General features: G+C 39.7%; 1 protein-coding gene across 1 annotated transcript in view; it reads right to left on the bottom strand.

Moving 5' to 3' along the window:
- Window positions 1-22,570, bottom strand: part of NUP88 (nucleoporin 88) — a 32,757-nt gene that overhangs the window by 4,218 nt on the left and 5,969 nt on the right. Inside the window, exons 3-9 of the mRNA XM_081109326.1 lie at window positions 22,352-22,477; window positions 19,111-19,197; window positions 14,608-14,784; window positions 11,946-12,132; window positions 11,325-11,472; window positions 4,910-5,008; window positions 2,072-2,162 (exon numbers count right to left, since the gene is read on the bottom strand). Coding sequence (XP_080965452.1) covers window positions 2,072-2,162; window positions 4,910-5,008; window positions 11,325-11,472; window positions 11,946-12,132; window positions 14,608-14,784; window positions 19,111-19,197; window positions 22,352-22,477 — 915 coding nt within the window. The remainder of the gene's footprint in view (window positions 1-2,071; window positions 2,163-4,909; window positions 5,009-11,324; window positions 11,473-11,945; window positions 12,133-14,607; window positions 14,785-19,110; window positions 19,198-22,351; window positions 22,478-22,570) is intronic.

The raw sequence follows: 22,570 nt of genomic DNA, 5'->3' as shown, positions 1-22,570 counted from the left end.
CCTGGGACCTGCTCTTAGTGCAGTAACCTCAAAGGTGCTGACCTGGAAACCTGCAATACTCACAGCTGTGACTGGTTTGAAACATGCTGTCACTTAGCAGCCTAGAGGCCATTTGACTTATAAGTCACTCAGGAACCCAGAGCCTCATGATGCGCACTAACCTCAGCAGTTACATGAATCAGTCAGGTTATACGTGTCTTTCTCCCCAACTTGCACAGAAGCCCCAGGTGTCTCTGCCTAGCCCAGATAAAGTGCTCAGAAACTGCTGACTGAATTCAGTCTATTTCTCATGAAAAATCCCAGGCAGCCCAACACCTGTCACAGGACTTCATTTCCTGCGCACGGCCTGCATCCCCCTCTTAATCCTGGTTATTTCACTGGAGGAAACGTCTTTCCTGCCAACAGGCTACTCCACCTGCCCCAATGTTCATCCCACCCCCACACAGCACACTTCCGCTCTGGACTGACAATGCCATTTCCTCTCACCTCTTCTGATCTCAACTCTGTAGTTTCAAAATATCCTATTGTCTACCCTCGGCTTATAAACATGCTCACGTCTCTTCATTCAAAACTCTCTCCACTGTAATTTCAAGCTCCCCCTAACCTAGTTTTTCTTCCCTTCTCTTTAGAATCAGCAGACTTTAAATTGTAACCTATAAGAGGGGAGGTAGGTAAGGGGGAGTCTGGGAGGTTAAAAATTTGGTATTTTATATTTTCAGTGTGAAACCTACACACAGAAGAGTGCATACATACACTCAGTAACCACTATCCAGGTCACCAATCAGAATGCTGCCGCTAGCAGGGCGCTGATACTACCCGATCCAGCCTTCCACTCCTTAGAGCAGTCACCGCTATTCTGACTTAGATACTCACGCTCCTGCTTTGCTTCATAGTTTTCTATGTATTCCTTCCTAGGCGGTACTTTTAACCTGTGTAATTTTACCTCCTGTTTTTGAAATGTATGTAAGTGGAATTTTATTCTCTCTTTTCCCTGTTCACTTTTCACTCTGGTGCTCTCCTCCCCCACCTATGATTGTTTCCCTTCCAGTTCCAGATGAAGCCCCTGTACTGCCAAGTCTCGACTCATGACTCCTTCCTGCTGCTGCCCACTGCCTGCTCCCTGAGGCACCCACCTCCCTGGCATCCTGACATCTTTTCCTTCAGGTTTCCTGTAGTCTTTCTGGCAGCCCTGGACTCGAGTTTCCTTCCTTGGCTGGGCTCCTCTATCCTGACTCACCGACTGTGAGAAAGTGTTGCTCAGACTCTCTTCACAGGTCTCCTCTACCCATGCTAGGCTCCTTCTGAGTAACCTTAACCATAGACACATTTCAAAGCTGACAATTCCCATATCCATACTGTTCTAGCCCAGAGCATCCAAACACCAGAGACACATGTCCAACAGCCTACTGAGTGCCTCCACCTGGATGTGCCACAGGAACAGAAACCTCCAAGTGCCCCCATTAACATGTCTCCATCCTCCCAAACATACTTTCTCCTATGTCCCACGTGTCTCCAAGGGACCACATCTACGCAGTTATCCCAAGTAGGAACTTGGGAGTCATTCTAGACATTTCCCTTTATTTAGTCATCAAATATTACTCAACACCCACTACGCACATCAGACAGCGAGTATGCCGACAGGAGGGGACAGTAAATGGCAGGAAACAGATGTGGTCTCTGCTCTCCTGAAACATACTCTAGCAGTTTGACAGACATTAAACAAATACAGACGCCACCTTTAATGTACTACAGAGAAAACGGCGGAATAAGAGGAGAACCTGAGGTTAGACTGGGGAATCGAGGAGCCCCTTCTGAAGAACTGGTACTAAGTTAAGATCAGGAAGAATCAGTAGAGTTAGCCGAGTGAAGACGGCAAACTACAGCTGCAATTGGGACAAGACTTCCAGAGAGAGGACACAGTACGTGAGGGTCCTGAGACAGGGGAGCTCCAGATGATCACTGGATGAACTGATACTCTTAGGGGTGAGTTGCATTGAGTGTGATGCATACATGTATCTGGATTACTGGGGCAAACAACAGTTACCTGTGTAGACAAGGAGTTGGTTCTTACCTGCATGGCAATGGCTTTGTACAAAGGATGTGTTCCACAAAGCATTTCTGTTCTGTAGCAAGTTCCTGTAAACTATCCTTATCTTCTTCATCTACAAAGGAACACATTATCACATTACACAAGTTAACTGACCCACAAATGTCTCCAAATTAAAATGCTGACAATATTAATTAAAAGCAATTAAGCTCTTGTCTCAAACCATTTTTTTTTTTTGGTTAATCCTCATCTGAGGATATTTTTTCCATTATTTTTTTTTCTTTTTTCAGAGTGGAAGGGAGGCAGGGAAGGGGGTGGGTGGTTAGAGAAACATCAGTTGGCTGCCTTCCACATGTGCCCAGATCGAGGATCGAACCCACAACCTAGGTCTGCCCTTGACCAAGAATTGAACCTGTGACCCTTTGGTTTGTAAGCTGGTGCTCTAACCACTGACGCACATAAGCCAGGGTAAATTTTTATTGTTTTAAGCCATTTATTGCGATTTATAATAGCAGCAATAGAAAGCTAATACAGAAAGCACTTGGTCTTCACTATGAAGTTTGGTGTTAGCTGTGGATTTTTTAGTTGCCCTTTATCCGTTTGAGGAAGTGCCTTTCTATTACTAGTTTGTTGAGTATCTATATATATAAAAGCCTAAGCGACCGTTACGACCAGAGGATCAGATGACTGTCCAGTAGCTATGATGTGCACTGACCACCAGGGGACAGACGCTCAACACAGGAGCTGCCCCCTGGTGGTCAGTATACTCCCACAGCCAACCTCCTGCAGTCCCTCCCCCCAGCTGGCCAAGCTGAGGGACCCTACCCATTCACGAATCTGTGCGCCAGGCCTCTAGTTTTTAACATGAAAGGCTATTAAATTTTCTTAAATGCATTTTCTCTATTAAGATAATCATGGTTTTTGTCCTTTATGCTATTGCTATGGTATATAATACATGGATTGATTTCTGGGTGTTAAACTACTCTTGCATTCCTGGGATAAATCCCACTTAGTCATGGTATATGATGATTTTTATATATTGCTGGATTTGGTTTGCTAGTATTTTGTCGAAGATTTTTCTATTCATATTCATGACAGATATTTGTAGTTTTCTTGACATCTTTGTTTGGTTTTGGCATCAGGGTAATACCTCATAGAGTGAGTTAGAAAGTGTTCCTCTCCTATTTTTTGGAAGAGCTTATGAATAATTGATATTCTTTAAACCAGAGGCCCAGTGCACAAAAATCTGTGCACTCGGGGGGTCCCTCAGCCTGGCCTATGCCCACTTGCAGTCTGGGACCCCTCGGAGGATGTCCACCTGCTGGCTTAGGCCCGCTCCCTGGGGGGATCGGGCCCAAGCTGGCAGTCAGACATCCCTCTGGCAGCCCGGGAGCCCGCGGGGGATGTCCACTTGCCAGCGGGGAGCAGGCCTAACCTGCAGTCGGACATCCTTAGTGCTGTTGAGGAGGTGGGAGAGGCTCCCACCACCACTGCTGTGCTGGCAGCCATCAGCCTGGCTTGTGGCCGAGCAGAGCTCCCCCTGTGGGAGCGCACAGACCACCAGGGGGCAGCTCCTGCATTGAGCATCTGCCCCCTGGTGGTCAGTGTGTGTCATAGTGACCAGTCATTCCCAGTTGTTCTGCTGTTAGGGTCAGTTTGCATATTTCCCTTTTATTATATAGAATAGAGGCCTGGTGCACGGGTGGGGGCCGACTGGTTTGCCCTGAAGGGTGTCCTGGATCAGGGTGGGGGTCCCACTGGGGTGTCTGGCCAGCCTGGGTGAGGGGCTGAGGGCTGTTTTCAGGCTGCCCAAACCCCCTTCAGGGAAGGGTGCCTGCTTGGGTGCCTGGCCAGCCTGGGTGAGGAGCTGATGTCTGTTTTCAGACTGACCAAGCCCCCTGGCGACCGAAAATTCCAGCCTTTCATTATTTTGTTTTTATTCACTCCAGCTCTGTGGCCATGGTGACTGGAAGCAGGTATCTGGGGTTTATTTACCTTCTATAATTGAAACTTTGTTGCTTTGAGTGGAGCTCAGAGCCCCTGGGAAGCTTGGCTTCCTCCATCATTGGGGCAACCAAGCCTCCTGCGTGCTCCAGCTCTGTGGCTGCCGGCCGCCATCTTGGTTGGGTTAATTTGCATATAGTCACTCTGATTGGCTGGTGGGCGTGGCTTAAGGTGTAGCGAATGTACAGTCAATTTGCATGTTTGTCTATTATTAGGTAAGATGTGAAGCCAGTTTGTCCTGAACTTTTCTTTTTAGGTAGTTTTGTTTACTAATTCAATCTCTTTACTTGAATAGTTCTACTCAAATTTTCTACTTCTTGAGTCAGTTTTGGTAATGTCTTTCTAGAAATTTGTCCATTTCATCTAATTATTTAATTGGCATACAGCTGTTCATGGTATCCTATTATAATCTTTTCTATTTCTGAAAGATCAGTAGTAATACCCCTATTTCATTACTAACTGTCATAATTTGAGTCCTCTCTTTTATTTTTGCTCAGACTGGCTAAAGGTTTGTCAACTTTGTTAATTTTTTCAAAGAACCAACTTTTGGTTTCATTAATTTTCTACTCCAAAATTATTTTTCTATTCCAAACTACTTAAAAATAAAGTTTTTATTGATTTCAGAGAGGAAGGGAAGCGATGGAAATATCGATGAGAATCCCTGATTGGCTGCCTCTTGCATGCCCCCTACTGGGGATCCAGCCTGAAACCTGAGCATATGTCATACCTAGGAATCAAACCAATGAACTCTTGGTGCATGGGACAATGCTCAACCAACTGAACCACAAAGGCCAGGGTTTTTCTAAACTACTTTTTAATAGGATCCGTGAAACATACTGAAAAGCACAGAAAACTCACCTGATCCAAGAAATTTATGAAGTTTATGAATCCAAGTTAGTCCAACACTATGTACACCAGCTTCATGAGTACAGTGATATCTTGAGGGACACTTGGGATCTGCAAATGGAATCATTAATGATATAAAGGAAGCCAGTGGAAAACTGAAAATATTCACCCCAGCAGCCCCAAAACACGTTTTCTGATGAAAATGATGGAAGATCAACAGGACATTTTTATTATGACACTATGTTAGGGGGTTTTGAAATTTTAAAATCTTAATTTAACTTTCAAATATATTTTAGGTGTTTTAAAAAGTATGATGAATAAACACAATGCAAATGCATTATTTTCTAAATATTAACACAATAGAGTTCACCAAAATATAAACACTTGCTACCAGGTAATCATTTATGCCTTTCTATTTACTTTTGTGCATTTATTTACAGGTATTCAAAATAAAATGACTAGGATAGGTCTGCAGAAAACTTATGCACACATCTACTTACATGAAATTGGTGAAGCAAGTGTACTCCTATAGTACAGGTACACTAAAAGACTTCAGTACAACTGGTTAGTAAATAGTTCTGTCATAAGACAGTAAGGCAGGTATGAAAGGTAAAGCTTTACTTGTCTTGATAATGTTGACCCACAGATAATTTTTAAGTTTATTTTAAGTTCTACTTCCAATTTTTGTTTGACAATCACTTATATTTATACTAAAAAAAATGAGCAGCTGTGCCCTTGCTGGTTTGGCTCAGTTGATAGAGCACCATCCTGTGGACTGAAGGGTCCCAGGTTTGATTCCCGGTCAAGGGCACATGCCCAGGTTGCAGGCTTGATCCCCAGTAGGGGATGTGCAGGAGGCAGCAAATCAATGATTCTGTCATTATTGATGTTTCTCTCTAACTCCCCTCCCTTCCTCTCTGAAATCAATAAAAATATATTTTAAAAAATATATGATCAGTTGTTATGTAATTTTAATGAAATTTTCTATACTTCTTTTGAGCCCTAGTATTAGTAAGGCCATTCTGAGACTAAAAGAGGAGCTCTTAAATACTGATTATTATTTACAAATTAGTGGCTCAGTGCATGAATTTATGCACATTGAAAGGAAATTAATTAGAAGAAATATTTTAATATCGCTATTCACCCTTTCTCTATAATAGAAGTGTCAATCAAATTCATGATCAACAATGAGAGATGGAAACACACGCATGCAATTTATGCCAGTGAGAGCTTTATATGTATTGCACATGCACTAGTCAACTTAGCCTTTTATAGATATAGAATAAACTTGCTTAATTAGACCTGCTTTCTGATTTAGCTAAACTTTTTCCAGCCCAGTGAAGCACCCCAACTTCTCTTTCAGGTAACTGTCAGCAACACAGCAGTAAATATCAACACAAAGCAGATTATTATTGTAGATCACGCAGGGAGAACAAAGGGTAAAATATTTAACTGCAGCCGTGTTTGACTATATTCTGTGCAGTGAGAAAACCTGAAGTCATTTTCAAGGTCCATCATTTCTTCTATTCAGTCAGGTCAAGTTTCTAAACTTTCTAAATTTCTGTTTTCTGGCTAATGAAAAGACAATAGGATTCCACTGAGTCTCCTATCTACCTACTCCAGGACTTCTCTGAGGATCAAATGAGATGAGGCATGGGAAAACACTTCACAGACATTTGGTTAAAGTGTGAAATATTTGTACCTGGCTATAAAGCAAGTCATATTCCTGGGCTGAAGAAACTCCAAGGAGGCTAGTTGTCGCTAGGGAGAGGAAGCCGGGCGTTGCTACGTGACATCGTTACCCAGACGAACACTTAGCATATTAGCCATATATTAGACATATATTAGACATATATTTCTGAGACTCAGATTTTAAAAATATTAGATAACTAAATCAAGATATAGACATAAGTATACACTAAAGCTGATTTAAGATGGTATCTGTCATCCATAAGCCCCTAAACTAAAAATTTCTTTTATCAGACAGCCTTACTTTCTTACTGTTGACTTTATAGTATGTACATGTTGTGTAGTGGATGTTAAATTATTATTATCTTGTTTTATATGCGGGGGTTCTGCATAATACTCTGAAAAAAGCACTGTGCTGTAAGAAGTTTAAAAATTCCTGGTCTATGGCAATCATTTCTCTGAACAATAAATATTGAAAAAGCTTCTTTTCATCTGCCCATACTTGAGACGTAAGGCTCAAATCATCAGGTCTACTATCGTGTAGAATGGCTTTTCAAAATGGGTCTGTCGTGCTAAAGACAGAAAAATGTTAATATTGGGATGTAACAGGAATCTGTTATGAAGAAGAGGCAACATTAATATCTGAAGTAGGAAATTTAGATACCCCCCAACATGTTATATGTAGTTATTTCACTTATGTCATTAAAAATATGAATGTTTCAGTGACTGTAATATACCTTACGTACAATTATGAACAAGTCAAGAATTAGTTTCACATATGAGAATGTTAATTCTCAGAAGAACTACGATAAAAATGCCTACATTTAAGATTTCCCAAAGATACACATCTGTACCTTTTTTTTTTAAAAATATATTTTATTGATTTTTTACAGAGAGGAAGGGAGAGAGATAGTTAGAAACATCGATGAGAGAGAAACATCGATCAGCTGCCTCCTGCACATCTCCTACTGGGGATATGCCTGCAACCCAGGTACATGCCCTTGACCGGAATCGAACCTGGGACCTTTCAGTCCGCAGGCCGACGCTCTAGCCACTGAGCCAAAACGGTTTCGGCTGTACCTTTTTTTTTAACTTTTAAAAAATTGACTGCCTTTGGGGGGCGGGGGGGAGGGAGAAAGAGAAAGAGAGAGAGAGAGAGAGAGAGAGAGAGAGAGAGAGAGAGAAAGCATCAATTTGTTACTCAATTTATTTATGCATTCACTGATTCTTGTATGTGCCCTGACTAGGGATTGAACCCGCAACCGTGGTGTATCAAGATGACACCAACAAACTGAATTACCTGGCCAGGGCACATATGTAGCTTTATAAGGAAACCAATTAGTTTATATTACTTTACCTTATAGGTTCAATTTCCTCATCTATAAAGCAAAGTTCCAAGACTTAATATATTTAGACTATCTCTCCCAATACTGTTTAATTAGACATACCCAATGAGTTCTCTTTCCTGGTTTATTATATAAAGACCCCTTAAATGTTTTGGCTATACTTTAATACAGAGTCAAAGTCATTATTACCAAACCTACCCAAAATGGTTAGTGGGACTCTAAGCAGATTAAATCAGGCTGCTCTAAGACTGAACTCCCTCTCTCCACACTACACAGAAGAAAACTTTTAAAGGTACACCTAGTTATTCCAGGCTGAATAAGCTTTTGTTCCTCCTTCTTCACTAAGAAGACAAGATCTAGAGGAGACTCTGAGAAAGGGTGGAGGGGCAAATAAAATTACAGAATTTTTGTGTTAGAAGGGAACTTAAAGATCATTTGATGTTATCCCTGTTGTTTTCAGACGAGAAAACTGAAGACCAAGGTTGAGTAAATGTCCACTACTATAGAGCCTATTAATGTTAGAGCTGTAACTAAAACCTAGGACACTCCAGACTTCTAGTCACACACTCCTTCCACTCAGCCACTCTGAACAACATGCTCTTTAACTGTCTCATCTGTTTATCCAAGACCTCCTTAGGTAAAGAGAGATAAGTTGCCAGAATGATCTGGAACCAACCAGGTAAATTAAAACAAAAGAAAAAAAGATAAAAAGGGTAACATTCAAACTGGATCTGATTATAACAAGATGTGTTCTAAAAAATGAAAGATATTTTAAAGAGATATCTTTTTTTTTTTTTTTTTTAAATATTTTATTGGTTTTTTTACAGAGAGGAATGGAGAGAGATAGAGAGTTAGAAACATCGATGAGAGAGAAACATCAATCAGCTGCCTCCTGCACATCTCCCACCGGGGATGTGCCCGCAACCCAGGTACATGCCCCCGACCGGAATCGAACCCGGGACCTTTCAGTCCGCAGGCTGACGCTCTATCCACTGAGCCAAACCGGTTTCGGCTAAAGAGATATCTTAATATCAGTATATTATAATTTGATTTTTTAAAGTTTGTATATCCTTAATATTTAAAGCATGAAATATCTACCTTTGACTGAACCAGGAAAAATTCACTGTTATAAATGTGGGTAGATCCAGACTAAAGACCACTATTTTCAAACTTGGAAAATTTGCTCAGTCTTTCTTGGATCTAAAGCAGCCATGGGCAAACTACGGCCCGTGGGCCGAATCCGGCCCGTTTGAAATGAATAAAACTATTGAAAAAAAAGACCGTATCCTTTTATGTAATGATGTTTACTTTGAATTTATATTAGTTCACACAAACACTCCACCCATGCTTTTGTTCCGGCCCTGCGGTCCAGTTTAAGAACCCATTGTGGCCCTCGAGTCAAAAAGTTTGCCCACCCCTGATCTAAGAGTAATATATGACTAAAAGGATAAAAGAAGCCAGTCTAATTTTTAAAGTCTGGGACCACAGAACAAATAAATTATACAGGGACAGTCTATGACAGTTTTAGTATAAATATAATAAAATAAAAGAATTAAATTTAGTGAATACCCAAAACACTAATTTGAAAAAATATACACACCCCTATGTTCACTGTAGTATTACTTACAATAGCCAAGATATGAAAGCAACCCAAATGCCCATCAATAGATGATGAAATAAAGAAGATGTAGTACATAAATACAATGGAATATTACTTGGCCATAAAAGAATAAAATCTTACCATTTTTGGCAACATGAATAGACAGAGAGTATTATGCTAAGTGAAGGCGGAAAAAGACAAATACTGTATGACTTCACTTAGATGTGGACTATAAAGAACAAACAAAACAGAAACAGATTCATAAAGAGAATAAACTGAGGGTTGCCAGAGGGGAGGTGAATGGGTGAAAAAGATGAAGAGATGAAGAAAAGCAAATTGGTAGTCATAGAAAAGTCATGAGTATCTAAAGTAAAGTATAGGGAATCTATATATATAAAAGGCTAATATGCAAAGTGTCCCCTAGGGAGTTTGACCAGGAGAATGGGAGTTCGATCGCTTGCTATGATGTGCACTGATCACCAGGGGGTGGCGCGGAACATGGCAGGCAACCAGCAGCGGGGTGCTGAGGGAGCCAGGGAAGGAGAAGGCAGGGAGGTGGGGGGGTGGGGAACATGATCGGCCCTCATCACAGGCCAGGCCCAGGGACCATACCCGTGCATGAATTTCATGCACCGGGCCTCTAGTATAATCAATAATATTGTACACACTTGCCAGAATGGCTTCCATTAATAAATCAACAAACAAGTGCTGGCGAGGATGTGGAGAAAAGGGAACCATAGTACACTGTTGGTGGGAATGCAGACTGGTGCAGCCACTGTGGGACAGTAGGAAGGTTCCTCAAAAAATTAAAAATGGAACTGCTGTTTGACCCAGACATCCCCATCTGGGAATATATCCGAAGAATTCCAAAACACCAATCAGAAAGGATATATGCACCCCTATATTCCTAGCAGCATAATTTATAATAGCTAAGATCTGGAAACAGCCCAAGTGCCCATCAGTAGATGAATGGATAAAAAAGCTGTGGTACACACGCTGGCCAGTGTGGCTCAGTTGGTTGAGCATCATCCCGTGCTCCTAAAGGTTGCCGGTTTGACTCCTGGTCAATGACACATGCCCAGATTATGGGCTCGATCCCTAGTACAGGGTGTGCAGGAGGCAGCTGATCAATGTTACGCTCTCAGATGGATGTTTCTCTCTTGCTCTACCTTCCTCTATCTCTTAAAAATCAATGTTTTTTAAACTATTCTTTAAAAAAAAAAAAGCTGTGGTACATTTACACAATGGAATGCTATGTGGCTGTAAAAGACAGAGCTCTTACCCTTTGTGACACCATGAATGGACCTGGATATTATTATGCTAAGCAAAATATGCCAGTTAAAGATAAATATCACACGATCTCACTTATATGTGGAATCTAATGAACGAAATAAATTGATGAACAAAATAGGTCCAGAGGCATGGATGCATGGAAAAAAATGACAAATCTCAAAGGGGAGGTGGGGGCGGAGGGATGGGAAGAGATTAACCAAAGAATAAACTAGTATATGCATATATGTATAACTTATGGACACAGAAAATAGCGTGGGGAAGGTCTAAGGTGGAGGAAGGGAGACTGGGTGGACGGGGCAAAGGCCGGAACCTGGGGGGCTTCCGAAATACTGTCATCAATTTTTAAAAATGTAAACAGAAAATAAATAATAATGATGATATTGTAATAACTATGTGCCAATTGGGCACTAGAAGTATTAGGGGCAGGTGTGGTGTCTTTTCTAACCACCTGAAACTAATATAAAATAAATAAAATGTAAACTGTAATTGAAAAAAATACCTTTGTGAAGTTTGATTGGACAAGAGAAGTCGGAATCAAAGGGATCCTCCTCTCCAGACGCCAGTTTCAGGGCAAGCTCCAACTCCACACACTCAAACACGTACAGAGAAGGGATGAGGTCGGTCCTGGAATCCCAGGACTTTTCTGACTAAAAAAAGCACATTTTTAGTCTTTCATGTCTATGTGAAAATGTACACAATGAAAAACAAAAGCAAAAAGCTGGATCAAACAGTGCTTTCAAATTCTTAATTCCACCCCTTATTCTGACAGTCTTTATAGTCTTCAAGGAGAAAAAAGTCTCCCTTCTTTTAGAAAGACAGGAATAAGCAAGTTCAGAGAAGAGCTAAATCAGTGACGCAAAAGTTCTTTATATTTGTCAGCGAAGATTGCCAATTTGGTAGAGTCAAGAAAGAAATATGTAGGTTGGTGGATCAAGTAAGTTGGGCACCAACTTCTTCCCATTTAAATTTTTAAGATTAACTTCGTTCAATAACCAAAATATATAGAGGATATAGAGGTGTCAGATAACAAATGAAATTCCTCATCTAAGCATTTATGTTGGTACAGGATGTAAACTAGGTGCCAGAGATACAAATGTGCACACACACTAGGCTGACTTACTGTTTGGTCATCTTCTTCTTCGCCTTCCAGCACAACACAGTGATAGAGCATTCCTGACTCGGTAGCAATCACTAAGATGTTGGGGACACAGGGTAGGCAGAGTATAGCACAAGCATCATAACCATAGTTATCTTCAGCCGCAGGATGCATAGGCAATGGACCTAACAGCTTTCCGATATTCCCAGGGCTAAAGAAAGAGTGAAACATATTTGGGTGAAAAAATATTGGTGCTGTAAGCTTTATTCTCTTTTCAAAATATACATACATGACAGCATGTTAAACCATTAACTATTATCTATGTTCTGATGACTCTCAATTTTTTTCTCCTGAAATGTTGCTTATCTTCGGGGCTCCAGACCCACATATTTAATTGAATTAGATAAATACATTTACTGAGAGCTACATGACACCCCCACAGACGTGACATTTAATAACCAGAATTACTCTACCATGTGATACTAGTAAGTGTAACAATCCAAAGCTTTACTGAGAAATACAGAAAGGTACAAAAAAAGTGAGGTGTATAAAAATGGCATCACAGATCAGTGGAGAGAGTATATTCTGGGAAGAGGTGGTAAACACCCCAAGCTAGGGAGCAGCATATACAAAGTCCTGAGGCATGAAAGACAAGGAATTAGCAAGAAGGAAACTGAGCTTGGTGTGATGGGAGGTGAAGTACAAAGTCTAAGGCAACAAAGAAGTGAAGCAGATTTTCAGGACTGGCTTACAAAGCAGATGATCTCCATGGCATGTTAGAGAGCGCAGAGTCTATCTGCTGGGGGACGGTGTGTCGCCTAAGGTTTAAATCAAGAGGGATGGAGCTTCACTCTACTAAAATTCATCTGGTAGTGAGAGTAGTAAGGAGAACAACATGGAGAGAACCTTTAAGAAGGACCCAGGCAGAAGAAGATGAGGGTCTGAAGGAAGGACAAGGGAATAGAGAGAAGGATGTATCAAGAAATTTTCAGGTTAAAATCAATAGAATGTTGGCACTGGACTGATGGAAGATAATGTAGATGACTTTTAGGTTTGGGAATAAGATGATTAGGTAGATCATAGTGTAGACAAATGAGGGAGAGAGTAATAATGTCACACAAAAGTCTCCTGAGAGAGATCGTGTGTGGAAGGCAGAGAACACTTCTGTCAAGGAAAATGCAATTAGTAGTGAAGCCTTACCATTCTGCAATCTATCAAGCTCTTTAGTTTTTCTCATCTTTATAATTTTGCATTCTCTCTCTCTCTTCCCTGTAACTACTTTTTTTTTAAAAAAAAAAAAAAAAGAATTTACTGCGGTGATATTGGTTAATAAAATTATATGGGTTTCAGGTGTACAATTCTATTATATCCTCTTTCCCCCAAATTAGCTGCCCTTCCTGATCTCAGTATTTATTAATGGCTCACTACCATATCCAAACAATAACTAAGTCTTATTGATCCTTCCTTTGTAGTATCTGCTATGTTCATTTCTCCCTTTGCATTACAACCATCGCAGTTCAAACTCTTGTAGACTTTAAGATAAATTTTACAACAGCTTCTTTAAACGTCTGTTTGAAAAACAAAAACAAAAACAATTGCCTGGCCAGTGTGGCTCAGTGTTGGAGCTTCAGCCAGTGAACCAGGAGGTCATGGTTTGATTCCTGATCAGGGCACATGTCCGGGTTGCAGGCTGGATCCCAGTGTGGGGAGTGCAGGTGGCGGATCAATGATTATCTCTTATCATTGATGTTTCTATCTCTCTCCCTCTCCCTGAAATTAGTAAAAAAAAATTTTTTAAAGTCTCTCTGCTCCAGTCCCTTCCCTAACCAATTATTTTATCTTCTCCTGCTGAGAAGCCATCACTACATTCTTACTACCCCATTCCTACAGAAAAGACCCACATTCCTTAACTAGGTGTTTAAATCCATCAACTTCTCCCTGGGCAGATATTTCTAGCTTTATCATTTAATTTTCCCTACCAGAATCCTCTCCTCTAGCCCCAAATATCTCATTGAATGACACTTGCATTTTTTACTTTCATACTCTACTTCATGCTTCCCTGGTAATTAAAATGCTCTTACCCCTTTCTTGATGCTTCATTTAATCCCGCATTAGACCTTTAAATCCCACATAACATCAGTGCTTCTCTATGAAAATTTCTGTAACTTCTTCAATCAAAATAATCCCTCCTTCTTCTGGGTTCTTACTGTCTTTGTACTGATGTGGTAATTATCTTTTCTTGTGTACGTATGTCTTTTTCCCACAGCTGGGACATAAGACACCAGATTACCATGTCTAACCACCCCCACAATATATTGTTCATATATGATACACAATAAATACTTTTTTGGTTGACTACACTTTGTGAAAAGAAATTCAGTCTTATCTTAAGTGATTATCCAAGAATACTATCGCATTTTCCTATATTAATATGAGTAAATGAAAGGTCCTATGATCTGTACCAGATCTTTCTCCAAATGGTGCAAGCCAAGCAACACCTTCCACAATTCAAAAACATAGATCCCACATCAAACCATGGCAATAAATACATACATACATACATACATACATACATACATAAATAACTCCAACTATGACAATAAATAAGTAAATAAGTTGAACTATGACAATCTCTACTGGAGCACAATCTGGGCTTTCATTTAGATGGGTCACCTCCTCAACTTACCTGTGTAACAGACTAACATATGTAAGGAAAGTCTCCCCATTCTCATATAAGATGTACAGTGGGTATGCCACTACTTCATCTTTGCCTTTTTGTCCAAAAATATTCTTCGGGATGGCTGCCAATGGCCCAAAGTCAAATGCAACTGCTGTTTCTCCTAGAGATGCAGTATATGCCCTCCTGAAAAGAGATTTAAAAACCAACTTGTTGAAAAAAAAATCAAAATGTCCAATAATAGGAGATGGGATGGAAGTGTAGTCAACCAATAGAGAATACCAAAAAACTCTGATTATAAAGAATGTGAAGCAACATTGGAAAATCCTCATAAAATTAAGTGAAGAAGACCATAAAATTATATAATGCTACTTTAATTATAAAGACACACAAATAGTAAAAATATACAAATAGAGACATGCACAAACACAAATAAGAAACAGGAAGAAAACATGAAAACATCAATAGTTACACCTGAATAGTAGGATGCATTTACTCCACAAATATTTACTAAGTATCTGCTCTGTGCCAGGTTCTGTTGCAAGTTCTAGGAATACACCAGTGAATTAAACAAGGCCCTGCTCTTTAGTAATAGAGACCTACAACAGAGAAGTAAACACATAACACAAAGTCAGAAAATGATGCCATGAAGAAAAATAAAGGAGGGTAAGAGGGCATTGATGGAGGTGCTGTTTTTTAGAGGAGCTGGTCTGAAAGGATTCTGGTAAGAGGATACTTGAGACTTTAAGGAAGCAACCGAGCACATCTGGGTTATGCAGGGAAGGAGCAGTTGAGGCAGATGGAAGGACACATGCAAGGCTCTAAGGTAGGAAGGTGGTTAATGGTGTCTAAGGAATGGCAAAGAGACCAAGGTGGTTAAAGTTAGAGAGCCAAGGCACAGAGGGAGAAATGAAGCTGGAGAGGGGGCAGTCAATGGAGTATGGAGAGCAAGAAAGTAGAATGATCTGATTTATACCCAAAGTATCACTCTGGTTGCTATATTGAGTTCAGACAATAGGAGACTACAAAAGATTTCATTTTCTTAATACTTCACTATAGTTTTCCCAATTTTCTATAATAAATATACATTATCTTTTTAAAAAAATATATATTTTATTGATTTTTTACAGAGAGGAAGGGAGAGGGAGAGAGAGTTAGAAACATCGATCAGCTGCCTCTTGCACACCCCCAACTGGGGATGTGCCTGCAACCAAGGTACATGCCCTTGACCGGAATCGAACCTGGGACCCGAGTCCGCAGGCCGACGCTCTATCCGCCGAACCAAACCGGTTAGGGCTATACATTATCTTTATAATCAGAAAAGATAAATGATAAAACATGCTGTTTTTATAATTTTAAAATTTAGTGTAATTGATTATTCAAAAAGATTCCAGAGTAATACAAGGTTAATGAATATGGTTAAAATAAAACCACAATTTCATACAGATGATAATCAACATCATTCTAAGTAAGGTATTGTAAGTACCATATCATAGTTTTATCACATGGAAAGGTATATGATTATCAGGAAGCTAAAAATGAGAAATCCCAATATCCAGAATAAAAGAACTGCGTGAGTTAAACTAAAAAATTAAGACAATAAATGGGAACAGACATAGAAATTAAAGAGACTTAAACTTCCAAGCCATTAAAATTTAATGGGAACTTATCAAATTTAGTAATATTTCTAATTATCTATCTAATAATAATTGGTATCAATTAATAAGGACTTACCTGTGCCAAGACCCATGCTAAGTACTTTTAATGCATGATCTCATTTATTCTGCACAATAATCCTAATGAGCACTATTATTATTACTTTTTGTCTGTTATAAGTATTGCTACCCTAGCTTATCATTTTTAAAAATGTTTTTCCCTTTATTGATTAAGGTATTACAAATGTGTCCTTATCCTCCCGTTGTCCCCCCACACCCCCACGCATGCCCTCACCCCCCAGTGTCTATATCCATTGGTTAGGCCTATATGCATGCATACAAGTCCTTTGGTTAATCTCTCCCCCTTAGCCCCACCCTCCTCTGCCTTCCCTCTGAGGTTTGAGCATCTGATCGATGCTTCTCTGTCTCTAGTTCTATTTTTGTTCATCGGTTTATGTTGTTCATTGTTATCCACAAATGAGATCATGTGATATTTATCTTTCTCTGACTTATTTCACTCAGCATAATGCAACCACTGTGGAGAAGAGTACGGAGTTTCCTCAAAAAACTAAAATTGGAACTTCCATTTGACCCAGTGATCCCACTTCTAGGAATATATCAAGAAACCAGAAACACCAATCAGAAAGGATATATGCACCCATATGTTCATAGTAGCACAATTCACCATAGCTAAGATTTGGAATCAGACTATTATTATTTTTTTATACTTGTGGAATAGTTATGGAAATGAAGCTTAATGCAACTGAGTAATTTGCTCAAATGCCACAGCTGACAAGTGGAAGAGCTGAGATTAGAAGCTAGTTGTGTTGACACCAGAGCCAAAGCTCTGAACAGCTGCATGGCTCTCTTGCCTCTCATCTAGACATGTGTCTGTCAGAAGAAGGTATAAGCTATGGAAGCACTGCAGGGGAGAAAATGTCCTGACACCACAACAGGGCCTATCACCTTCCAGAGGCAGTTACTTCCCTATTGTGGAGATGGACAAACTGAAACTGAAGTAGCTGCTGCTTTAAGACATTAGAATCATTTAACTGAAACTTTCAATTCTGGGGCTATCAAAGAGAATCAAAGTGATCCCAGGTTGGTGGCAACCTCTAACTCCTAGTAGAAGCTGATGAAAATCCTGTGAAGGAACACACCCCAATTTGTGCTCTTAATATTCCCAAACATCAGTTCAATAATAAACTGAATTAAAGACTTACATTAAGACCCCAAACCATAAAACTCCTAGAAGAAAACATAGGCAGTAAACTCTCTGACATTGCTCTTAGTGATATATATATTTTTTGATACAACGGAAACAAACAAAAAAACAAAACAAATGGGACTACATTAAACTAAAAAGGTTTTTTTTTAAATTTTCACCTGAGGATACTTTTTTTAAAAAATTGATTTGAGAGAGAGAGGAAAGGGGAGGGAAAGAGAGAGAAGGGAAGGGAGACGGGTGGTGGTGGGGGGATATCAATGTGAGAAAGAAACACAGACTGGCTGCCTCCTGCATGCTCTTGGACCAGGGAGATCTAACCTCATCCTAGGTATGTGGCCTGAGCAGGAATCAAACCCACTACCTTTGTTATACCAAACAATGTTCCAACAAACTGAGCCACCTGGCCAGGGAAAACTAAAAAGTTTTTACACAGCAAAGGAAACAAGCAAAACAAAAAGACAACTTACGAACTGGGAGAAGATATTAGCCAGATGCATACGATATGTGATTAATATCCCAAATTTATAAAAAACTCTTACAACTTAACATATAATACAAAAAAAAATCCAATTTAAAAAATGTCAGAGGACCTAAACAAACCCTCCAAAGATGACATACAGGTGGCCCACAGACGAATGGCTATCATCAAAAAATCAATAAACCACAAGTGTAGGCAAGGATGTGGAGAAAACTCTTGGGCCTTGTTGGTAGGATTGCAAATTGGTGCAGTCCCTATGGAAAAGAGTATGAAGGTTCCTAAAAAAATTTAAAATAGTACCAAAAAAAAAAAAAAAGTAATAATAAAAACCCAGCAATTCCACTTCTGGGTTTCTATCTAAAGAAACCAAAAAGAGATATATGCACCCCTATGTACGTACGTAATAGCCAAGATATGGAAGCATCTCAAGTGCCCATCAATAGACAAATGGATAAAAATATTGTGGTACATATATACAATGGAATATCACTTGACCATAAAAAGAATGAAATCCATTTGTAACAACATGGAAGAACTGAGAGGGTATAATGCTAAGTGAAGTAAGTCTGACAAAGACACACTGTAGGTGATCATGTGTGGTAATCACCAGAAAGATTGATCAGGAGGCGAGAGGAATCAGGTTTGTGAGTTCAAGAGTGACTGGGTTAGTGGTCAAAGTAGCCAGGAATTTGCCTCTGTAGTGGATAAGAAAACATAAAAGCCAGGGTCACAGGGGAATCAGAAGGGCTATCTATGTTCCACTCCACGTTCTGGGATACTAGTTTGCTGGTCTGGGAGTTCAGCAATCGGCTGAGTGAATAGCTGGTAGGCCTCTACCCCAACACTCTCACCTTTTACCTTTTCTGTACTTTGCAATATTAAAATTTATTCTATTATTCAAGATACAACATGGAATCAGTTTCAGCCACTCACATTTCCAAACTTTCTTGAAAAACATATCAAGCTAGTAGTTACAAAGACATTCAGATTTGTAACTTCTTGTTATTTAGTCACACTGCTTACTTTTGCTTCTCACCTACCAAAAGCATGCTAAAGTCACCCCTGGAAAATTTGCAATCTCTATTAAAACTGCATTTATAACCTCAATAACCTAATTTGAAAAGCATATCATGACACAAATAAAAACTTACCCTTTATTGAGTATTAGACTTTCCTCTTCTGCTTCTGAAAGTATGATGACCTTAGTGGGTGTCTGGGGCTCACGTAGAGAGTAAATTCTAACAATCAAAAGAGAAGGAAGCCAGCACTTAAAATTCTCTTTCATTTCCCAAAATTGTCCTTTCTTCTACATCCTGTCAGTTCTTGAGAATTTTCCTACCAGTTATCACAACCATTTCTTTGTCAAAGATCTTGCTGTTACTGACAAAGTAGGTACTTCATTTGTTCTTTAACATTAGGAGGTTTCCTTGGGACCTGAAGAAATATTCTCCATCCTTACCCAAACTCTTTATTAGCCTACTCCATGGCATTGCACCTGTCTCTTCCACCTAAATCCTTAGCCATACTCACCTTGTCTAGTCATCTCACTACTGCCCCTAAGTTTGCCAGCTTCCCTTCAAATATACCCATCTTCCTTGGCCTGTTAGACAACAAATCTCACTAGAGAAGGAACTACATCTCACTATGATGACTAGCAGAGTGAGTGACATGTAGCCTGCAATACATGTTTCTGTGATATAAAAACTATCACGCCATCCCTATTTTCTCAAGGAAAGTTTAAAACTGAAAAAAAATATTTTTACCAAATCACTTTAATTTAAAATAACTTAAATTTTCACAGCATAGATGGCTGTTAAAAGGAGAAAGAATTTTCAAAAGGTCAGTAATATTATTAGAAATCCAATGTCTCTTATGAAGTCTTTTTACAAATTAACAAAATTAATCACTTATTTTGTCTGACCCACTAAGGATTTTAAAACTTAGTGTGTTCCATTACCAATAAAATACCACCTAATAGCCCTAACCGGTTTGGCTCAGTGGATGGAGCGTCGGCCTGCGGACTGAAGGGTCCCAGGTTCGATTCCGGTCAAGGGCATGTACCTGAGTTGCGGATACATCCCCAAGTAGTTGTGCAGGAGGCAGCTGATCGATGTTTCTCTCTCTCATCGATGTTTCTAACTCTCTATCCCTCTCCTTTCCTCTCTGTAAAAAATCAATTAAATATATTTTAAAAAAAATACCATCTAATAAATATTTTAAATGAAAATTTGACCCAGTTGAACACACATTCATTGTGGTCTTCCTATAAACTTTATTGACTTCAAAATATACATAAGCACAAAACAGTATATATTGTAATGGGGAATAGTGAAAAAGTAAATGCAACAGACATTATGAGAATTTCTTGTTGCCCTGAAATTGTCAACAAAATCCACAGCTTAGGAAAAGAGAAGTGCTAAATACCCCATGTCTAAAAAAGAACCTTTAATAATTGAGGCCAGATACTTCCTTTAAGGCTTAAGTGAGGAAGGCCTAGATCAGTGATGGCGAACCTATGACAAGCGTGTCAGAGGTGACACGCGAACTCATTTTTTTTGGTTGATTTTTCTTTGTTAAATGGCATTTAAATATATAAAATAAATATCAAAAATATAAGTCTTTGTTTTACTATGGTTGCAAATTCAAAAAATTTCTGTATTTCTGGTAACACGGCACCAGAGTTAGGTTAGGGTTTTTCAAAATGCTGACACGCCGAGCTCAAAAGGTTCGCCATCCCTGGCCTAGACTATACTATCTCCCACTGTCTTCTTTTCCAGCACACATAAAAGGAAGACTAAGACAGAGGGTGTCAGGAGTCCTTAGGAGTACAGTACAATATTTGTAATGGGAGGTGATCCCTCCTTTCTTTATCCCCAACTCCAAAACCAAATGGGTGGATAGGGAAGGCTCTAAGAGAAAGTGAGATTTAGGAGTGCCTGTAATAAAGGGAGATCAGTATCTCATTTGAGTTGAACGCCAGATGTGTTGCAGAAAACTACAGGCCCCAAAGGGAATTCTTGGGCAAAACTGACATTCCATATCCGAGGGTTGGGGGCATGTGATCACTATGTGGTATCTAATATGAACATATCTGAAGGAGGGAGGCTGGCATAGCATAAGAAAGGACCATGGGATAGTATGCCCAGTTCTCTGTGGTCCCTGGAGGGCAACGAAAAGGATCTTGGCAGTTACCATGACTCCATATGAACGACCAAAAAGTTTAAGTAGAGAAGGGAGGAATATCAAGTTTGGGGCTACTCTTGAGAGTGGGTTCAGGGCATGGACAGCTAATAGAGCCAATGGGAGACAGCTCCTCAATGATGGAGGGAGCTGCCCCAGAAAACACATACACCCCACTGGTGCAGAGACTAGCACATCAACAGGCCACCAGCAGCAGGTGGAACTCAATTAATCTAGGATCAGGGATATGTCCCCCACCCTTCTGCCCCATCACTGACAGATAACCAGTTAGGTAAGATGTTTGCCTCAGCTACCCCATGCTTCCTACTCCCACTATCAAGGAGTTACACCCAGAGGAGGCAGCCCCCTCCTTATACTTCACCCCTACCTCAAGGTGAGTCAAAGAGCAGATCATGCCCTCTCTACTCATTTCAGATGCCTCAAGGTCTGATCTGTGATAGACCCAGGATATAGTTTTGAAATAGATTTGAGATCGGAGTTTTAAATGGACAGACTTAGTTTTTATACCTAAAAGTAACCAGAAAGCTATGAGATCTGTATAAGGTGCCATTACGGGATCAAGCATTCAGTACAGAAGGAAGGTTTGGTAGAGCAGTTAAAAGCAGTGATTAAGAAAAATAAAACTGGAGGTATTTGTATCTCAGTTAGTAGAATCTCCCCATCAACTTTTTACATAAGGCAGATACAGAAAGTTAACTGATAAAAGAAATCTGTAGTTTTAGAGCATTTAATCATCGAGTACAAAACCTGAAAGGGACTTTAGAAATGATTAAATCTGCTCATTTTATAAACTGGAAACTAATGCTCCCTATAAAGAAGCTTGAGATCTCAAAGACAGAAGTGGCATTGGGACAAGAATTCAAATCTCTCAATTCCCAATTATATTCTCTTTCTCCTGTCACATTACCACCAAAATAGTGACATAAAGAAAATAGTTTGTGGAAGATTATTTTATCAATGCTTACAAGTCAGATTAGGATAGGAGAGACTGGAAGATTTTGAGAGGAAATAGCAGTAATTAAGGCATGTAAGTTAGAGCAGTTAGAATGTTGAGAATGGGACTACAACAGCCATCAGACAAAGCATTCTAACATCCAAGGACCCCTTTAGTGGTACCTTGAGCTATTAACTGGAAAACAGAAAAAGAACTTCCCTATTCACAAAGCTGTAAGACATAAAAATAAACTTTACCTTATTACATTGTCTGATGTTAACAGAACTATGTGGGGATCCAGCATTTCACTTGGATACCAGGCAGCATGCTTTAGAGTCAGAGAGGTAGAACTGGTGAAAAATCTCTCAGCAATTGGAGTGGTACTAAAATAAAGACAACAATTTTCCAAAACATTTTGTAGCTCTTCGATGAAAAACATTCTAAAGGAACACCTATTTTAACACTCTTTGCTCTGC

This window comes from Myotis nattereri, assembly GCF_964212035.1.
Source record: "Myotis nattereri genome assembly, chromosome: 16".
NCBI lineage: Eukaryota > Metazoa > Chordata > Mammalia > Chiroptera > Vespertilionidae > Myotis > Myotis nattereri.
The sequence above is the reverse complement of the archived record's forward strand: the minus strand, read 5'-3'. Positions and strand labels throughout refer to the sequence as shown.